At 43.8% G+C, this 17160-nt stretch overlaps 1 protein-coding gene across 1 annotated transcript in view; it reads right to left on the bottom strand.

Annotated features, from left to right (window-relative positions):
- uvrag (UV radiation resistance associated gene) overlaps nt 1–17160 on the bottom strand; it is an 83045-nt gene that overhangs the window by 45283 nt on the left and 20602 nt on the right. The window contains exons 9-12 of the mRNA XM_079283203.1: nt 11719–11803; nt 8577–8664; nt 8163–8223; nt 4828–4993 (exon numbers count right to left, since the gene is read on the bottom strand). Coding sequence (XP_079139329.1) covers nt 4828–4993; nt 8163–8223; nt 8577–8664; nt 11719–11803 — 400 coding nt within the window. The remainder of the gene's footprint in view (nt 1–4827; nt 4994–8162; nt 8224–8576; nt 8665–11718; nt 11804–17160) is intronic.

Below are 17160 nucleotides of genomic sequence, written 5' to 3'. Positions count from 1 at the left end.
CTACTCCATGAGCAGCTACACATAGAACATCGACAGCTGAGAAGGGAAACAAAGGGATGGCGAGGATCCCTGGTCTGCAGTCCTGTTATAGCGGCCTGATTATACGTCGCCATGTGGCCTGCATGTCTTCTTCTACCAATTTAAATCATTTGCTATCATGAGCCAGGTTTCAAAGGACCCCAACTCGCACCAGTAAAACACGGCAGACTGTTCACGATAACCCCAAAGTGCTCATATTTGTTTAGATTCTCAGCAATAAACCCCCCACAGAACATGTGTGGAATGTCTTTACATTAAAACACGACAAAACGGACTGACTATTCTCCTCTTCCAGTAGCTTTGAACCTAGCAGACTACTCACTCTAACACTATATTCACTCACATCCACGGCAATTAGTAACACTGCATAATCGTCATCTGACACTCATTGGTGGTCTTGCATGTGTGGAATGTCAGTATGCATGTAAGGTGCATACCTGAGCGATTGCGTCCCAAGCGTGCAATCATCATAACACAGCAGTGTGTTTTTTATTTTTATAATCCCGACTTGATGCATAGTTACAAGACCATAACATACACAAATAATAATTTCATTACACCGGCTGTCGCTGTAATTGCAGTGTCTGTACAATTCATGACAGACAACCCCGACAAAGCCCCAGGTGAGGTTATCATTTGCCGCTCTCTGTCAACCTAGTGTTATCACTGCTGAATAGTTCACGATTTAAAGATATTATGCTGTGAAGATAGAAAGTAAAGTGGTTACATCCCCAAGGTGTGCCTGATTTACAGTGTCAGCAAAGCTTCTTTATAAATTCTCTGAACACCTGAGTAAGATCAAAAAGGGAACTTGTTACCACGGGCAAAACAAAACCGCTAACGCGCCTCCTGTCCAAGTGCAGTCAAATCTAATTATACCAGAAACAAATAAAATCTATAAGAAGAGGTGAGCATCTTCCAAGGAGAAATAATTGGTTTAGTTAAGACCTTCATTTGAAAAAGTCGCTATTTATGTTTACTATTAAGTTACAGAAGTTGGAGATTTCCACATCACAAAAACATGCCACAAACAATTTACAGAGCGGTCAACTGTTTACACCAAAGGAGGCAAATGAGAGAAAAAAAAACAAAAGCCCGGCCCTGACACACACCTGGAATCTGTTTGTGCTTCTAAAGAGAATAATGTAGCGCAGCTAGCAGCAGCTAATGGAACACAGGACACTGTAGTGAGAGGCAGCTGAGGGGCGTGATGATGACAGATAGTTACTGCAGTCACTGTAACTTATAGTTTACCCAGGATGACTGCCACGCTGACCTGGACAAGTAGCAGAAATGTATGAATAGATGGACAGGTGCTGTATCAGGGCTCACCTCTCTCTCTCTCTCTCTCTCTCTTAGGCCACCGTTCACACTGCAAGCTTTAGTGCTCAAATCAGTTGTTGTTTTTTGTGTTGTGGTTTCACAATCTTTTTTAACTGTGGGCAATGTCTGAATCCAGTGTGAACTGATCATGAACTGACCTTCATGGACGTCACACGCAGCACACTGTCGTACAGAAGCAAACACGGAGGCAGGTGAAGTCAGCGTTCACGGTTTAATTCAGCGGTTGATGCTCGGTGGATGCCAGAGAATTCATGAGCAGATGAAAACGAGGACGAGGAGATAGGAAGACAAATTTAAAATTTGGGCTTTTTGTGGAGCATTAGCCACTACCGCTCTACGAAGGTGTGTGTGTGTGGAGGAAGTGTCAGAGCCAGAAGTGGTGGGATTAGAGATGTTGATAATTAACTGTTTAACCGTTGACCGAAAATGAAGACATTTGAACAATAAAACAAATCGCCTGTTTCAAGGCTTTATAACGGCAGTCCAAACACCAATAGGCGACGTCACGATGACGAGGTCCACTTCTTACATACAGTACACTCCATGCTCACAAGACACAGGAGCTTGGCTCGGGTCTGGAGGAGTTTTAGCATTGATTCTCTCTCTCTCTCTCTCTGAAAACCCTGACAGATTATGCCAGGCAGACACACACGGCTGACAACCTCGCATGCTCAACTAATTGATGCAGTGGAGACTTCCTGAAAAAGTGGCTACATGTGTCCAAACCAATGCATGCAACAGTTGCTTATTTGGGCCACTGTTGTCTGCAGTGTGAATGCAGCCTTTAACTGACTCCAACAGAGACCTCACACAGACAGATCCAGACTCCTCTGAGGCATCTTCAAGGTACATATAGGTTCAGTATCCCCAGAAGCTACTCAGCATGTAGGGTCAAACTAAGTAGTTAGAAAACACACACTTCAGGCATTTCGATACATACATCGTAGCACTCTGGATTAAATATCTGAATTTATTTATCCAATAGGTTGAATCACAGAATAACAAGGCTGGCAATTTATAAACTCCAATACCTCAGGTCTCATGCTTTGATAGATTACTTAAAATGTAATTAACTGGAAATCAAAGAGCGGTGATAATGTCATAAAATAAACATTCAGCATGTACTGTAAGTTTCACCATATGTACTTTCTTGTTAACAGTGTTATGAATGTAACAAAAGTTGAATGTTCTTTTAACCTTGACTGTAGCAGTTGGAAATGAGTACCAGCTGAGATGTGTGATTCATGCCATTTCCATTTCACAGCCTTTATTTTCCAGTGAGTATCCACATCAGATTCTACAGGCAGCAGCTCTGCACGTTACTATCAACACGTTCTTGTGAGCGCAACAATTTATTTTCAAACTGGTTTGAAAATTGGCAAAAATATTCACTCTGCCAGAAATAAAGCCAGCAGGATAAACCGCCGGGCTGGATGAGGAACACACGAGCAGAGTCATATTTCATATTTCATTAGGAGAATTCTTTTTAGATAAAAAAAAAAAATACTGAGCATGCGATTGAGGATTTGTTAAAGTAGAACAAGTTTTGGGAGATTTTATCACGTTATCAGACATTATCAACATGTTAAGTGATGGTACTGGCAACAAGGGAAACGGTAACACAGTCTCACCACAGCCAACATCTCAACAGATTGTACATTGATGATAATGTTGGGTAAATAAAGTCATGTTCTCATAGGAACTAAGAGTATGACTCACCTTCTCCTTTCTTTGACACGCAAACATGACGCAACACAATAACGGTTAGTCTTAAAGCACTGAACTCTTGGAGTGTGGGTCCCTTTAGTGACACCAGCATCAGCTTGTCCATCATCTTTACTTTCAGAGACGACCTCCAGTCCGTCAGCAGATTCTGCTGAGACAGCAGAATCTCCTCTCGCATACAGCTGAAGGGACTGGGTGGGTTTTGCTGTCCTAATTCTTTACATGTGAAAGAGTGGTTGCCATAGGCCAAGATTTGGTTGCCAATTCCTCAAAATAGTCGCCAATGGCAACCCTTCCTGTCGAGCCCTGATTTTGTGTTTCTCTCGATATACAACAATAAAACTACCGCTGGGTCTGTTAAAGCCCTTTACACGTTCGTATAAACTGCCAATTTACCATAATAACCCTGTTTACATGACAGCATGTTGGAGAAGTGTTTCTTTTTTCTAAAACAAATAACTCATTTGTTGACTCACCGCAAACTAATTCAACCGAACAGCAGCAATGAGACAGGATCATGGCCCATCACCCAAGGTCTTCAGTGGAATAAAACACTTCAGCATTGTATGAAAGTGCTTATTTGCATCGTTGAGTACTGCTTCACCTGAACGTCGTCCCTCATGTTACCAATCACACAGTCCACACAAGGCCACAAGAGACTAGCTGCTTTCATGAAGGAACAGTTCAGATGTTGTGCAGTGGGGATGTATGACGTACTCGTCCATAGTCACCATGTTGCCAAGCTACAGTCACAGACTGTCGTAGACGTAGTCATCGTGACGTCACTCCTATTGGTTTGTGGACTGCTGTTTAGAAGCTTTGAGTTCGGCAATTTGGAATGCGGAAGAGTAGAGACTCTGTATATGGTTCTGGTAGCGGCAGTGACCTGTCAATCACAGTAAGCCCTAAAGCATACTCTGCTTTATGGTCTGTTTGACTCTAAATGGATCATAATGTACTCAATGAACATCATGCTGTATTGAAGAAGACTTGAAACTAGAGATTGATACCATAAACTCATGTTTACAATGTTTACTGAGGTAATAAATCAAGAGAGAAGTAGAGTCATTTTCTCATAGACTTCTATACAACCAGAGGAGTCGTCCCCTGGTGGCCAGTAGAAAGAATGCAAGTTTAAGGCACTTCTGCATTGGCGTCACTCATCAGGACTGGAGGTTGCTGCCTGGCTACGATACACCGAGTATGACCGAGTACCTCATACAACCCCTCCTCAAAACACCTGAACTATCCCTTTAATGCATACAACTACCACCTTGTGGTTGTTTGCCTTCACCAACCAGTCTAGTTGCAGTTTACATTCATGTCTGTCCAAAATCTCATCACATCATTATTTTATCCTATTAGATATTTGTGTGAAATTGTCATAATTTGAATTAGAATTCTTAAAGTTATGGCCAGAAACGTGTGTTTTGTGAGGTCACAGTGACCCTTGACCACCAAAAAAACAATCAGCTCATCCTTGAGTCCAAGTGGATGTTTGCGCCAAATTTGAAGAAACGGTCTCACAAAGTTTCTGAGGCATCGCGTTCACATGAATGGGACGGATGTAAGGTCACAGTGACCCTGACCTTTGACCTCCAGATTCAAGGAAGTGAAAAGCAACCGTGAATTTAGATCGATGCATTCGTACGGGAAGACAAACTTTTGATGAAAGAGAGGCGTGCCGAGACTAGACGTCTAAGTATTGAGCCCACTTACTCTCGCTCCTTCTCAGTGAGTCTGTCAGTGATGGTGTCCCTGATGGAGGAGCGGGAACCCTTGTGGATCACCGGATACCGAAGAGGGATCTGCAGGAAGCACGAGATCATCAGGACCAGGTGCGACGTGTAACCCAGGGCGACCGCCAGGCTCCCATCATCCTTTGCTGCGGGGGACAAAGCAAAAGAGAAGATCCAGTAATCGCACATTAGATAAGAGGGTCGCCAAGCGGAGCACAAGTGCTCTTTACGGTGACCTGCGTCAACATACCGAAGCCGCTGAGACTATAATCCAATGCAGATTCAATTCAAAGCAGCAGCATTTTAAATAAACCAAAAGGTATTTTATCACACCAACAACTTCAAAGCACAGTCAGCAATGTCTCGCATGGAAAAAGAACAGCGGCGTTTACATACACGGTGACCACATCTTGAGAACCGGAACAAAAAATGTACAAACAAACATCCCACCAAAGATAGTTTGGCAACAGAGTGTCCACGGTAAGAAGAGCCGTAGCATTCATGTGGGATGGTGTTTTGAAAGCAATACAAAATGTGTCACGCCACACAAAGTACCCCCCCTTAAAAAAACAAACATTGGTTGCAGTGGGACACTCAAAATCTTTCAGATATGTGCTTGACAAGCAAAAGCATCACGTACTGTATAACTATTGCCTCTGAGCCGTGCAACTATTGGAGTGGAAACCTGGACGGCAAACCATCAAGCTCAAAGTCGGAGGAATGGTTTCAAGAAGACACTAAGTGCTTTCACATTCTCAAACAGCGGCAGGACACTGCTCGAGGCAAAGGCTTAAAATCACCATGGATTTTATCTTAATGCGCTGAAATAACAGACTGTGGCAATAGTGAGTGGTATGCTCCTTGGCTCAAACTGTCTTGACACAGAACGTACATTTTTCTTCGCCTTGCATTTTCTTGTCAACAGCACCAAAAAAAAACAAAAAAGAAAAGCACCAGTCTACCTGGAGTAAACAGCTTCTTGATGATGCTACACACCAACAGGTCAACTAAAGGACACCTTAGTGGAGACTTCTGCTATCTTGTCAGGCTGAGCTGACAAGGGGAGCTCAGTTAAACGTAAAACACTGAAGGGCCTCAGTGGAGTGACGCTCTGCTCCACTTTGACCCCCAGTGGGATTAGGACTCCAACTAACCCTGTCCCTGTTCTCTAATGTGGAACATCCTGCTCCTGTGGGCGGTTATAGACATGATCAGGCTTTTTTCTGGGGCAGACCTCACACAAATGAGAGCACGGTGGTTAAATGAAGAGGGTAAAACACATGCTTTTCCATCTTCTCTTTCTAAAAAGGTCTCTGCCTGTTGCGCTAGCCTTTGCAAGACAGTTAGAGGGGTGAATATTAATGGCTACCTGGATGGCGTGACAGCCCTCTACATTTCACAAACAACAAGCCATCTGACCGGGAGGGCAAAGGTAGTTAGCCGTAAATGCATTCGGATGTTCTCTGTTAGGCCTTTCATCCGCCGGCACAGCACATGCTCGGTTGTTTTACTCACTGCTAGAGGTCCACCTACGCAGGACCGGGAGGCAGAAGCAGACGCAGGCCTCCACCTTATGGGAACGAGCGATCGCTGCAAACATAAAATGGGCTGGCTGTCACGACTGCGCGCTCCGCTGTGCTGTTGAAATATGCTGCAACAGGTGGAGTGCGACAGGTGGAGCGTGACAGGGGGATCAGGAGTGGTGTTTTTTGAGTTATGGGGTTCGGATTCCCGCCGGGTCTCACCAGCTGTGAGGAAGGAGAGCTGGAGAATGTTGAGGGGGACAGTGGCGAGTGTGTTCTCAGTGTAAGACAAGTGCTGCAGACCAAAAGCTAACCATTCGTTGGCCGTTCAATCCCAACTATTGAGAGGCCATGAAGTCGTCGCCTCGCTGTGACAGCAAACCCCGTTTATCACGACACATCCAGCGTGAACATCCCTCTAACCAGCCACACCGACAAGATAACAAGGGCTCTGTGGCTAAAACCGCCTTCTGTTGCCCAACACTGCGTCTCTGATATTACATTGTGTGGTTTTTGCGGGCTATGTCTCTTTTTGGTGGAGGTGGGACCCGTTACAAAAGCATCTTGTGACAAGACTCTATGCGACTGTGGGAGGTGGAACAGCTCCTCCATCAGAGTCCAACGGCAGATCAGAAAGCCTAAGTGTTCACAAAAACAAAATAATGCAAACCAAACTAGTTCTTAGTCTGTCTGTCCCACATGCCTGGCTCCAAACTCTTTCCTCGCTTAAAGACTCCAAGAGTCGAAATTCTTTCTTCTTCTTCTTTAACTAGATCCGTATGCGGCCTTCTCCTTCCTCTTTGTTGGCCTGTGTTTGACAGAAACACTGGTTGAAATTGTTTTAACTAATTCTTTTGACTGTGTGGACGATAAATAAATTGATGCAAATGAAACTGCAGCCAGAATTCCATCCAAATGTATCACACATTTTAACCAAACTAAGAGAAATTAGGCAAAAAAAAGAAGAGAATGTAGTAGGTGGGCCAAATTCTCCATCATCATACCATGGCAGAATAAGAGGGCCCAACAAGATGACGCTGTTAAAAGAGCGCCAGTGGAATCCCAAATGGTGAAAAACTGGATGTAAATATGACTCATGTTTTATTCTGCTGCTATTTTCCGACTCTGTCCCATCACCCATGTACGTCATCATTTATTCGCAAACTTTTTTTTGCCGATATTTCAAGATTAGATTTTTGCCGTCTCCGCTCAGGCTTTTTTGGTGCGCAAATTGACAAAAGCAGGTGGATGGAAATGGACCTAATGTCAGGAGGAGAAAAAAGATGAACACACCTGTGCGTACCTGTGCGTGCGTGCCTGTTAATTTGAATTCAAAGACCGCCTTAGCCGCAGGAAAGTGATTACACAGGCACTCACAGTATGAGGCAAGACACGTTGTGTGTGTCTACTTTGGCTAGTTCTGTACAATAAAACAGAGTTAAGAGGAATGTCAACCTTGCCCCGCTAGTAAAACTATTGACGAGACAATTATGTCATTATGTCTTTTATGCATTGAATTGCACACTGTACCGTTGATTATGAAAGTATGGCATTTATGCACGTTAAAGACTGTAATACCCGAGCACAGTAATGCCAAATATAGTTGCCAAAGTTATGATCTCATAGATGCCGTATGTATGAGATCATCAGCCTTCAGATTGGGTTCTTTTCATCAAACATTTACGTATAACCTCAAGCGTTAAAGCTCAGGCCAAACATTTGTTTGGCATGCCTTACCACAGCCTATCCTCCTTTAGCCCTGCAACACATAAGCGGGCACATAATAGATTACCTTGAAAGTCTTCAGAGTTTGGCAGCTTCACTCCGCAGATGACATAATCCGACTGATTGGCCTGCGGATGTAAATAAGAGGTTTCGTGTTAAAGACGATGACCAGACAAGATGAAAACCTGGTGTGAAACACCAGCTCTGCCACCGGCAGAGACACTTGCTTTAAATCGTTCCATCATTGTCCAGTGGTGTCGGCATCGGAAATGTTTGGTTTGTACGCCAAACAGAGTGACTGCAATGTTCATCACGTTAAACAGATAGGCGATGACTCAGCAATAACATTCAGGATTCAGACATTACTTTGGAACCGATGTGCTGCGTTTCAGCTTGATCAAAGCCACGGTTCTGTGAGCGGATAATTCTTTGCAGTTGCACCCTCAACAATGTGTTGTGCAGCAGTGAACCATCAACTCACCACGTCGATGGGGTAGATGTAGGAGAGCTCAGAGAGGAGCTGACGACAGCGGAAGGTGAGCTGGGCGTTGGACTTGAGGAACTGCTCTCTGGAGAGACAAATACCAGACAAGGACGGCACAGTGAGTATCCGGCTGGCAGAGGGAGACGGACGCTGCAGTAACGAGTGGAGGACTAGAGGAAGAGCAGAGGTGAGATCGTAGGGGAAGGTGATGGAAGGGAGAATGCAATGAGTGGTGGAAATCCTCCGGGCTAGTCACTGCTCCACAGGGACCCGCTGTGAGGCATGCAGGGAACGAAGTTGGTGAAAATAGGTAACAACAACAACAGTGTATCTGAACATAGCTTGAAAGCATCATTGTGTATTACTTAATGCAACCTCCGTATGTTAGCCGTTAGCTCCGTTATTTAGCCAACAGCTAATGTTAAGTAGCTCTCCTCCGGCCGATTTCAACACAGGTTTCTTGTTCACAATGTAGCATTATCAGGATTGAGTGAGACGTGTTGTTGTTGGTCCTGTGTAGCGTATGCATCAGTAGAGAAATGATCAGAGAAAATGATATCGGACCGCTGCATAGACTTGTGTCCCAGACTGGTAGCATTTCTGATGCTGGTATCAGAACAACTGCAGTGAATAACCCAATCTAAGGATTCCTGTTTGTGTAAATGGATGTTGAAGCTGTTGTATATGTGCCTCAAAAACAAATGTGCTGTTAGATGTCTTTTCCACTTCCAACAGTCATATAATATCACTGAGGAACCTATGAGGAGAGTGGCGTTATCAGGAAAATAAGACCAAATGTACAGTTAATCTAGTTATTGAGTTGTAAATATAATATAAAACATCAACCATTCAATTTCTGCAGCTTAAAAATAGCAACGCCTTGCATTTAAAAAGTAAATGAAACATGACTCTTCCAGGATTGATCTACTCCTGGGACCGCTTATGTCTGAGTAACAGCTGATCGGCTGCTTTGTGTGAAAGGTGTGTGGGCGTCCTCTACAGAACTACTTGTGGGTAATAGTCCATCATCTCATGCACCCTCCCATCCATGCTGCTCGCCTTACACTTGAATTTCCTCTTTGGCTTTGCCTCTGGTTAGCAGTCTCTTATCATTTCCCTGTCCCGGTGTGCGGCTGCTTCATGGAGGTGGATTGGTGTGTAATGATCTGAATTCCCTCATCTGTCCGGCAGACTTTGCCTCTTCTAATTGGTTAAGCTCAAGGTGCAAGCCCTTATCCTAAGACATGTAAACTCATGTCCGCCCCGCTCCCCCTCTTAATGTATGCTCATAAACAAAACACTTTGTGTTAATCTACATGGTAACTGACCTAAGGAAGCAAATACACAAATCCTGGCACGTGACTAACAATTCTCAAGTAAAAGTACCATGACAACTATCTAAAGACACTCCACCAGAAGCAAAAGTCATGCATTTAAAATCCCTCTTAAGTTAAAGTACATACGTAGTATTAGCTAAATGTATGTGAAGGATTAGATGAGTAGATCGCTACTGATTCATACGTTTACAGCATTTGCTTTTTGAAGTGAAAGTACTCATTCAAAGGCTCACAAGTTAAATCAACCTGCCACTGTGGCCTTTACCCTGTACTTGGCAGGTACTAATTTCACTCCCTGTCTGTGTTCATCTTTCTGCTGATTTAGATTTTTTTTGAAGGTGTTAAATACAAGATTGGGAGCATTTATATTGCCCCTCATCTGCTCTCACCATTGCAGCTGTTGAGCCGGAGGCTAACGGGTAACAATGTTAGCAGCGCTAACAGTGCAAACAACGGCAAAAGTGCTGACAGAGCTAACCGTGTTTACCCGAGGGGGGAACTGGAGGGTGGGTGCTACGCTTCCGTGATGACACCATATGAGAGCAGTGCAGAGAGGCTGCTGTGAGACAGCCAATGGGGCACAACAAAACAAGGAGAAGCTCAGATTACAGCACATTGCTGCTGTACTAAGACTCTGAATTTAGAACCTTTATAACATTTTTGATCATTTCACCACATTTGGCCTGGCACAGTTCTCTAAATCATCCATCTGGGATGTTTAGAGGGGAAATAGTTGGTGGATCTGCTAACAACTCTTTGACCTCCGATACATGACAAGTGGCCCCACCATGCTTTAATGAAAAGGTAATCACTGGTTTCACCTTTAGCAAAGCACTGTATTTCATAAGCTTATCAGAAGTCGTTTTTAAAGTTAATCTGAATCTGCAAAAGTACAATATCTCCTTTGAAATGTATTGGAATAGAAGTATGAAGTAGCATAATGGAAATACCAGTACTTAAGTCGAGTACTTCCAAATTGTACCAAAGTGCAGTGCTTGAGTAGTACTTTCAACCAGGGGAGACCAAAGGGGAGTTGGTTTACCACCTCCAGTAGGCTACTGGGATCTAGATATGTAAAGTAAAGTCCTTTTATGTTTTTCAAAAAGCACACTCAACTCTACTACAGCAACTACCACTTAAGTTAGTACAACTATCTCTTCCCTTTTAGCCCCAATTTTGTGAGATAAGCTGCTCAACAGCAGATGTAAAATATTAAACAGGAATGTGGAATGGCCGAAAAAAAAAGTGTGCATGCTCAGCATAACTTTTCGCTGGCTAAAAGAGATTAAAAAGAAAGAATTTAGATTAAAAAGAAACATTTCCATGAAAAGACATCGACGACACATATTTCCAAAGAATGGATGTTAGGCAGATGCACGAGTGTCTGTGTTAATTTCCTGTTTGCTGGGTCTCTTGGCCCCTGCTGGCCTTCCTGGGGCTCTGGTTTACCCTCTGCGACTGCCAGGTACCTCACAGACAAACAGAGCTGTATCCAGGGCCGGCACCCGCCGAACACGTCTCCCCGCAGGCCAAGGCAAACACAGGCCAACGGGCTTTTTAGCACAATGTGCAAACTCTCCGTTGAGAACACATAAATAGGCAGTGCCAGCCGCGAAAACATCGCCTTGTTTTGAAAGAGCGCGGTGGGAGGCGGGGTGCAGGGTGTAGTCCCATCGCAATTCAGTGGGATTGAGCAACACATCGCATCACATCTGGGCAATGTCTGACGGGGATAAATGCATTTAAAAAGTGTGTTTTCTGTGCAGACATAAAGCAGTAGCTAATTACAGGTTCACTCGTACCTCTTGGCAGTGCATTCCTTCTGCAGCGTGGTTATGGATTCTTTCTCCTCCTTCAGACTCTCGTGCTCAGCAGAGAACGCTTCCTCTGAAAGAGACAAAAAGAAAAAGATGATCGTGTGTGTGTGTTCTGCTACATCTGAACAACCAGGTGGGCTTGTGTTTGGTTGACTGCCATCCACTGTTAACCTTAAGCAAGATCAAACAGCCAAAACCACTTCCCTTTGACAGCACATGAAAACCAAACAACACATGTATGCAAATTACAGGATTTGTCAGACTGTGTAAATACAGAGCTGGGCAAATAAATAGAATCTGACAGATAAGGGGCAGTGATGATACAGCTTGTGGAAGTTGTATAACTGCAGTATTGGCACACTCACAATACCTCAGTGTAGCGTAGCACCGGAGAGAAGCAAAGTAAAATTGACTGGGTTCTAACAGAATTATTCTCTAATCTGTGTTCGTCCAGCCTCACACATGGAGGGATGTCAGATAAATGCAAGAGAAACATGACTTATGGGTCCACCTGGTTTAAATAAACAAGAGGTTTGACTGTCAAATACACATCAACACAAAACAAATCAATCACAAACAATTTGGTTATTTCATTTTTAGCACTTTATTTCATTTTGAAATGCCTAATGGGTTCTGTTTCGCCATTATTACATACGAACCCCAATGCTGGTCAGTAGGTTGACAATGCAGTGATTCAGAATAAGCAAACCATGTGTTCGCTGAACATTTTCCTTCTGCATATTTCCCCCCCGACTCCAGAATATACAGAAGAACGTTTGCCATATTTGTTTTGAAGCTGAAAAGGGGAAAAGCGTGTGCCTTGTGATAACTATTAAAACATTTGGATTGCAGTCCTAATTAGGAACCAAAGGGTCACAGAGACTGACCGTCAGGTGCAACTTCTGATGTATCAGATGGTACGGTGGCGGAGAGAGAGCAGAGCCACAGAGCTCTTCATGCCAAAAATCACATATGCTTTATGCTCCGACTGTGAATATAAACATCGGTAATGAGGCTTCTCCCCAAGGTGGCTGGCCTCGCTGTTAACGACAAGGGAAAGAGCGGGGCCAACGTGTTGCACTGTGGGTAATGTGGGTGGCAGGTTTTGACAAGAAAGTGTGAGGAATTTTAAAAAAAAGGTGTCATCTCCGGTGCTGCTACATCGATTCTGATCCTTTTTTTCAAAAAAAAAAAAAAAAGGTGCTCAATACAGAATTCAGAGCATATATATTGCCTCCCCACAGCTCTCAATATGGCGACAGCTGAGCCTGCGGCTAGCAGCTAAACAACTGCAACAGCCCTGACTGAGCTACCAGTGTTTACCTGAGGGGAATCGGAGGGTGGGCTCTACACCGTGGGTTAAGACGTCTAAAGGGAAAGAATGACCCGCTCAGTTACAGACGACTCTTTCCAAATGCAAGTCTATGGGAAAGAGTATTTTTGGGCCCAATGGCATCAGAAGTTGGAATTCTACCATTTGACCACTATGTCAAATTAGCTTCAAAGCCAGGCACTCTTCCTAGGGGGCTTGGTCGAGACGGCCTTATCCACTGTAACAGCTCTGAATCCCACACATAGAACCTTTAAACTGTGAGACTGTTACAGAAGTGTGTTGTTAAACCAGTGAAGTACTCTTTTACGGATAATAATGGAAGTGATTCCAATTCTGATTATAACTGTACGGTACTTGTTGATTACTGGTTTCTACTATTGGTGTATTATTTGAGCATAAAAAGAAGCCAAAAAGTGTGTTGAAAGCAAAAAAACACCAGCAATAAATGGCGTTTCCTCTTGTATATCTCAACCAAGTACACGCTCATTTCCATTCACCATTAGACAACATTACTACAGGTCGCACTCTCACCGTGTTCTTATCTTTTAAGCCCACAGCTGTAATGAAATCTGTAATTAAGCTTCTGTTAATGCAAACATTAGACTTGCTATTGTTTTCTATAGTCTTAGTCAGTGATGTTGTAATTGGTCCATTATTGTCAGTGGATCCTATTTTGAAATATTGCAGAGAGGAATCCTAGAAGATGAAGATGTGGAAGAAGAGCTTTACAACTTATGTGGCAGAGATAACTGTATTCATGCTTTCAAGCACTGCCAGTTCTACTTCTGCATTCCTCGACTCAAAATGGACAAGAAGCCGTTAAAGCGTGTCAGAGTGATGGAAATCGACCATCAAAAAGATGGATGTGATGACAGCAGCTGGCAGAACAGTGAGTTTTTAGAGAAGATGATCACATCACATCTGTAATCAGATGGATCACAGGACCTGCTTTTAAATCACATACTTTCATTCACGTCCATGCTGCTCACACTGACCCCATGAGGGCTGAAGAAGCGCTACCTTGACGGAGGGAGGAAGAAAATAAAGGTACTCAGAGGTTTCCCCATCAGATTAGAATGGAAGACAGATAGTGTCAGACAGAGATCAGACGGGCCACCCCTCTGTCGTGAGGGATGACATGAAAACATATTCTCACACCGACTGCCTGGGCTGCACTGTGTTGCTTTCATGTAACGGCCCAGCCGCGTCCTATCTGTTCCATCCGTCTCGTGGTCCTTTCATCCCTCTAACCTGTTCCAGTCGGTGTCACGGTACCGACAGACAAACTACAGCAAGTACTACGTCAGGGTACACGTAGCATTCTTCCCGTTTGTGCGTGGACGCGCTATATCAATATCATATTCTATATCAAACATGAGTGATGGGTGTAGGATCCAAAATGAGCTTTAAAATGCTACAATGCTGTCACCACTTGCTGGTGAATCTGATGTTGAAATATTGACGATGTGACAATAAATCAATCGGGGAGCTGTAGCTTTTCTGATTTTGGACATGTATTGTACAGTAAGGTCCCTCTGTGAGGTGTCCCTGAGGACATTCAAATTGGCAGTGGCACACATTATCAGATAAACAGCATCAACACTGGACTGGTTTAAACTTGCAGGAAAAAACTGCCTTGACTCCCGAGTACAAGTGCGGTTGTGTGTAATGCAAAAGGTGCAAAACGCTCCAGAGAGGCGCTGCTTTCTTGTCTGTGAAACGTTTAATCAGTTATTTGAGACTGCAGTTAAAAACTATGGAAGCTTAATACAAATTAAATGAAATACAAGTGGTCAGTGAAGCGATTGAGACACAGCTATCGTCATAATTAGCACAGCAAGATGATCGTGAGAAAATCCCACAAAAGGAATCGTTAACAGGCGCTTATAATCTGGTTCACATTAAAAACTGTCGATGATCTTACGGCTTATTAAAAGGCATCCTGGTGTTCAGCTTCCTTTGGGACATCATTGTCGAGCATGAAATAAAAAACTGTGCGAACACTATCAACTCAAAACAGAACCACAAAGAACCACAACAGATGAGATGAAGCGTGTTTGGGGAAAGTGTTTCAAAGGAATAAAACCATGCAAGTGTCTGGGGAAACGTTCAGCAACTGTGAGGACCGTATTGAACGCTGCAAAACAACTGTAAAGAGCGTGCCTTTGTTTCCAACCAACAAGATAATCCATCAGAACAGACAAGCAAGGCTCTTCATGCTACATGAAGGAAACCTTTGGCTGTGACCTACAGCGAGAGTGGCACGTCAGGGGGGTTGATGAAGAACGTAGAACGACATCCCAGCGAGTTATTAGGCAGAGTGTAGGGACGCCATACCTCGCCATACCCTCGACCTTTAGCCTCAGTCCAGAATGCAGCCAGCGGCCTGGTGTAACACGTGGAAATCTGCTGCTCAAGCAGCCCTAATGATGATGGCTTCAACAGGAGACCCTTTTCTCCGAGGTGACAAATACCTCCTCACACCGGACCTTTCGCAAAAACTGTGCTCCTCGCACTCGAGAAACCCGATTACTGACATTTATTGGTCGGGAGCCCGGGCCGCGTTACTGAGCGGGAGAATAACTACCGTTGCCGAGTACAATAAACGCCGATCGCAGACCTGATTTATGTCATCTGCTCAAGGTGGAGGGAGCAGATGAACCCGTTCATTCTGGAGGGAGGAGAGAAAATGTATATTTTTGAATTCATAGCCATAAAGAAGAACAGTGGTCACGCTCATATGTCCTCCGTTATGGATCGTGTGAAAGACATGCAGTGGACTTAAGAATATGTGTGCATTTGCAGTTTTTACTAAAGTCGACACTCCTGCTATGATTTCCATGACAGTAAATCAGCGGGCACTGAACGGCTAGTTGTTAACCTGTCATCGGGATGATGCCGAGCGCTTATTATGCCAACGCCGTCCAGGACGGAAAAGAGGAGCACAAAGACGAGCAACACTGCAAAAACATTCTAGTAGTTACGTTAAAACGAAAAAGAAATTTAAAAAGTGAACGCCCGATTTTCACCTCTTCTTTATTTGCCAGCTAACGTGTCGACGTCCAGTCTTCCTGGGAATAACGGGTTGATAAGAGTTGCTCGTTAATGGCCCCAGGACTGTGTGGGAGATGGGAAGGACCACACAGCCCGAACGGTGCGATGCGGGATGACCTCTGAGGGACACATTACATAGCAGCGTACTTACGCGTTCTGTTAAACTGTCAATAAAACTTACCAAGAAACCTAATAAGCAGTGGAATGTGTGAAAATTCAGCAAATTAAACACTAATTGAATCAACATTAGCTTTGCCGCCAGCTTGTCTGATTAGCAATTTATGCGATTAAATGGGACTAAATACGCTTCTCCAGGTTTGTGCGTGTTCTGACAGACATATAGAGTCCCGAAATGAAATTCAAGCTACGATTGATAAAACAAAATAAAAAAATCAAAATGCCCAAAGGAAAGATGAAACAAATACGTTGTTTTGCCAATCTAAATATAATCAGACAAAATCAGTTGAAATATTGTAAACGCTCGTCTCCGAGAGCATCCCGTCAGTAATGAATGCAGGGCTGCTTTTTTTCCAGATTGTAAAACAAATAAATATGTGCAAGCTGATTAGAAGAGTGAAACAACAAGCTGGAAGTACAGCAGAGCTCGGCAGCATATGGCTTTTAGCTTTGGAGTTATGAGTCTGGGGAAAGCGAGCCCTATTCAGCTGGAGAATTTCAATTTATCCTAAAATACCTTTCCCCTCTTTAACCAGCTGAAGGAATTTTTTCTTCTGTTTCTTAATAAGCACTTGTCCAGTCGGGAAAAACAGCCATCAATGAGCTGCCGAGACGGAGAGCAGCGAGTTCTTCTGGCTGTGGACATGGTGGTGACAGGTAAAGAAGTACAGGATTAACAGACTGCTTTCTTTGAATGGTAGCACAAAGGAAACTTCTCCCTGAACCTCTCCTGCAGCTTTCCTTTTGTCTGCGTGTGTAATGTCTGCATGCATGTGCAGACTACACGCGGATCATTACCAATCCACACCTCTGGTTTGGTGGCTCAGTGAGGTCTTGGCCAAAATATCTAGCTGATCTCACTG

Source organism: Melanostigma gelatinosum, assembly GCF_949748355.1.
Source record: "Melanostigma gelatinosum genome assembly, chromosome: 14".
NCBI classification, from domain to species: Eukaryota; Metazoa; Chordata; class Actinopteri; order Perciformes; family Zoarcidae; genus Melanostigma; species Melanostigma gelatinosum.
This window is presented reverse-complemented; position numbering and strand designations above follow the sequence as displayed.